The 3,669-nt window shown below is 34.2% G+C and overlaps 1 protein-coding gene across 1 annotated transcript in view; it reads right to left on the reverse strand.

The window, feature by feature from the left end:
• LOC107667607 (ATPase family AAA domain-containing protein 2-like) overlaps positions 1–3,669 on the reverse strand; it is a 110,329-nt gene that overhangs the window by 82,152 nt on the left and 24,508 nt on the right. The window contains exons 15-16 of the mRNA XM_016459316.1: positions 2,764–2,854; positions 1,335–1,646 (exon numbers count right to left, since the gene is read on the reverse strand). Of these exons, the coding sequence (XP_016314802.1) occupies positions 1,335–1,646; positions 2,764–2,854 (403 nt within the window). The remainder of the gene's footprint in view (positions 1–1,334; positions 1,647–2,763; positions 2,855–3,669) is intronic.

Genomic DNA, 3,669 nt, shown 5'->3' on the forward strand with positions numbered 1-3,669 from the left:
TATATATATATATATATATATATGTTTGTAAAATGGCACAGCTTTTTAAATATCTGAAAGTACACTCTTACATCAGTCAGTCAAGCAGTCGAGCATTATAATATGACAATCAAGTATTATTTAATAATAGAAGTTTAGTAATTAGAATTAAAACTTGGTAACCATGTATGAATGCAAATTAGCCATTTTAACTGAACTTAGGACTGGTGCTGGTGCTTTTTTTGGTCATTCAGTGTTCCTGTAAAAAATTGGAAAAAACTAACAATAATACTGATAAAATAATAATAATAATAATAATAATATACAAATTCTACAAATAAGAACAATATAAAACGCACCAAGGATTAAAGTGCCCCTATTATGGGTAATGAAAGGTTCATATTTTGGTTTTGGGAGTCCCCAATAACAGGGTGACATGCATGCAAGGACAAAAAACACTTTTACTGTCTTATAATATGCATTTATTTTTACCTTACTTGCTCAACGACACCCAAACGATTCACTCAACGATTCAAGGGCACAAGTAAGTAATGAGGCACAATAAAAATATGAAATCCGTCTTGTAAAACTTTAAAGATATAAAATTTATAAAATCTTCTATAGGAAAAAGATTCCTTTAATTAAAAAAATCTACCATTTATGAAATATGTATAATAATAACAATAATAATAATAATAATGAACAAACTCAATCCAGGAAAACTAAAATCTCTCACTAGTTGTCAATTCATCTTTGACATATGAAGTTTCTTTTAAAGGGGTCATATGATGCTTTTTTAAAGATCATTATTTTGTGTATTTGGTGTAACAGAATATGTTGACATGCTTTAATGTTCAAAAAACACATTCTTTTTCAAATACTGTACATTATTGTAGGTCCTCTATGCCCGCCTCTCTCAAAAGTTTGGTTTTGAGACTTTAGTCTTTGCAACTTCAGGGATCTTATCTATGCACAATCAGCTTGTAACACTCCAAAGAGAAAGGAAAACTTGAAATCGCATCATATGACCCCTTTAAAACAATCAGTTTAATGGTATAATTACAGCAGAGAAAAGCTCAAAACTAAATGGTGGGATGAGTCACATGACTTATTACAAAGAGAGCAATCATTAAAAATACTGGGAAAATTCTATTCCCAGCAGTAATATGAGGTGGTAATTATAAAGCTCTGTATGTAAGGCACAAAAAATAGATCTGAATGGATGATGAAACACCTAAATCAGAAAAGAAGGGCAAAGGGAGAAAAATAATTAAAGCAATTTTTGTACCTGTGATGTATAGTAGAAATAACTCACCGAACAACATAAAATCCAACAGCAGGAAATGGGAGCGTACCGTGTATGTGTTCCCTGTGCAGGAGCTCTGCGTGGGGGAAGACTCGCATCAGGCAGGCCAGCGTTTGGGTCAGTGTGGGCTCCAGCAGGGGCTTCAACACGCAGGAAAGGGCCTGGCCGGGTGGAGCCAGGGCCCTTTGACCCGCAGGTACTATGGAGCGCAGAGCACGACCAAAGTCCTGAGGCCCCAAAACGATGGAGCCCACGTCCAGCTGATAACGCTGGCTGCTGCCGTAAATCTGAGGATAGCGCCGCCGCAGAGCCGCTAGCGCAGCCTCTGTGCAAAGTGCTTTGATGTCGGCCCCACAGTAACCTGAGACACAGCAGAGTTAGACTCATCTGGACAACAACATCACTCTGTGGCCACCTTTAATACTGTTCAAAAACATTAGTAAATTGTTAACTTTAAATATTTACAACCTAACAGTTGTATAATTACACAAAATAAATAGACATAAAATAAAATAATAAAAAGGTATTTTTTCACAAACTCTCATTTTTTTGTTTAAATGTTTCACAATTCTTATTTTTTTTGGTTTCCATTTAATGGTTAAAATAAATTCGAAATGGTTAGAAATTTGAAAAGATAAAATGAAAAGATATTGCTTAAACTTCATTATTACTATTATTTTTATTTATTTAAGAAGCACAGTCTAAGTTGACAGAATAGCCTAGCTTACAGTGAAAATATTAATACTCTGTTCCATTCAACTTAACTCAAAGTTTACATTTTTTAATTTTATAGTTGGGAAAACAAACTGCTATTTGATTTTGGACTTTAAGCTACAAATGCTTAAAGTAATAGATAATAATAAAGATACATTTGAAAGCAAATAAAATGTTTCTACATTAAATAATAATAAATCTGTTGAACAAATGTTAACACCTGTGTAAAACATAGTCAATTATCTGATTATGGGATTAACATTTGTTTCTTTATGTTTCGTCTTCCAAACATCTGACATCAAAACACTTTATGGTCTAGAGAAATCAAGTAGTAATAGCTCAATGACTTTGAATATAGATTAAACAAACATGTTCTGATCGCCTCCAAAAAGATACATTTGAAAGCAAATAAAATGTTTCTACATTAAATAATAATAAATCTGTTGAACAAATGTTAACACCTGTGTAAAACATAGTCAATTATCTGATTATGGGATTAACATTTGTTTCTTTATGTTTCGTCTTCCAAACATCTGACATCAAAACACTTTATGGTCTAGAGAAATCAAGTAGTAATAGCTCAATGACTTTGAATATAGATTAAACAAACATGTTCTGATCGCCTGTGATTTTGTCACTTTGCAGCATTTCACTATCAGTGAAGAAAGAAATGACTTGAAACCCAAAACGTGTTCATGCTGCAACTAGTTGGGTTGAGATATAGAGCTGAAGCTAGAAAAGCATCATTTTTGCGTCCATCTTACCGACACATTTCTCAGCTAGCTCATCTATGAAGGGTTCAGCTAGCTTGGGGCTCCAGTCCCTGGTGTGGATTTCTAGAATGTGCTTTCGAGCCTGTTGATGAGCGTAAACACAGACACAGACAGTGTACAGATAAAACAAGGCACTTCAAAACGCACAGCAAAACTCTTTTGATCATAAACACTTAACAAAGGGTCTGGTGAAAACATAAGAGCTAACGTTTGATTAGCCAGCACCCTGCTGTGAAGACAAACTGCATACACATCTAGAAATCAGACCAGCACAGAGCTGACCTCATATCACAACAACTTCAAAAACAAAGCTCAGGCATAGATGATGCACACAATATAAGGGTGTAAATTAGGGTTGTGATGGTGAGGAAATTTTCCCACCGGTTAATCGAAGTGTGACAACACCGATAATACCGGTATCCACTGGGGACAGGGGCGTTCCTCTTTTCCTCGCTTTTAAATAGCTTGCAAAATCGGCATGGGCATTTTACTTTCACTTTCAAATAGCGGCAATTTGGCATAAAGCAATTGTTCGTTTTTAGTTCGTTTGAATTTTCCCTCTTTTCCTCGCTTTCCTTCGCTTTTAAATAGCTTAAAAGCACCGTGCGCATTTTACTTTCACTTCGAATGAGCGGCAATTTGGCGTCAATTGCTTGAATGCAACAACAAAATACAACGTCAAACTCACTTTAGCCTATATATAAAACATAGAACTTTTATTAACAAAACTAATAAAAATAAACCATGCTATAGGGCAGGCTATGCCTAATATAAAATAACAAATAACTTACATAAAGTTTAAATAGGTAGTCTATACAAAACTGGAAATAAGTAAACATGTATAATATATAGCCAAATAAATAAGAAACGTAGAAAGTTTATTAGCAAAACGAATAA

The sequence above is a fragment of the Sinocyclocheilus anshuiensis genome, unplaced genomic scaffold (assembly GCF_001515605.1).
Source record: "Sinocyclocheilus anshuiensis isolate Anshui unplaced genomic scaffold, SAMN03320099.WGS_v1.1 scaffold1189, whole genome shotgun sequence".
NCBI classification, from domain to species: Eukaryota; Metazoa; Chordata; class Actinopteri; order Cypriniformes; family Cyprinidae; genus Sinocyclocheilus; species Sinocyclocheilus anshuiensis.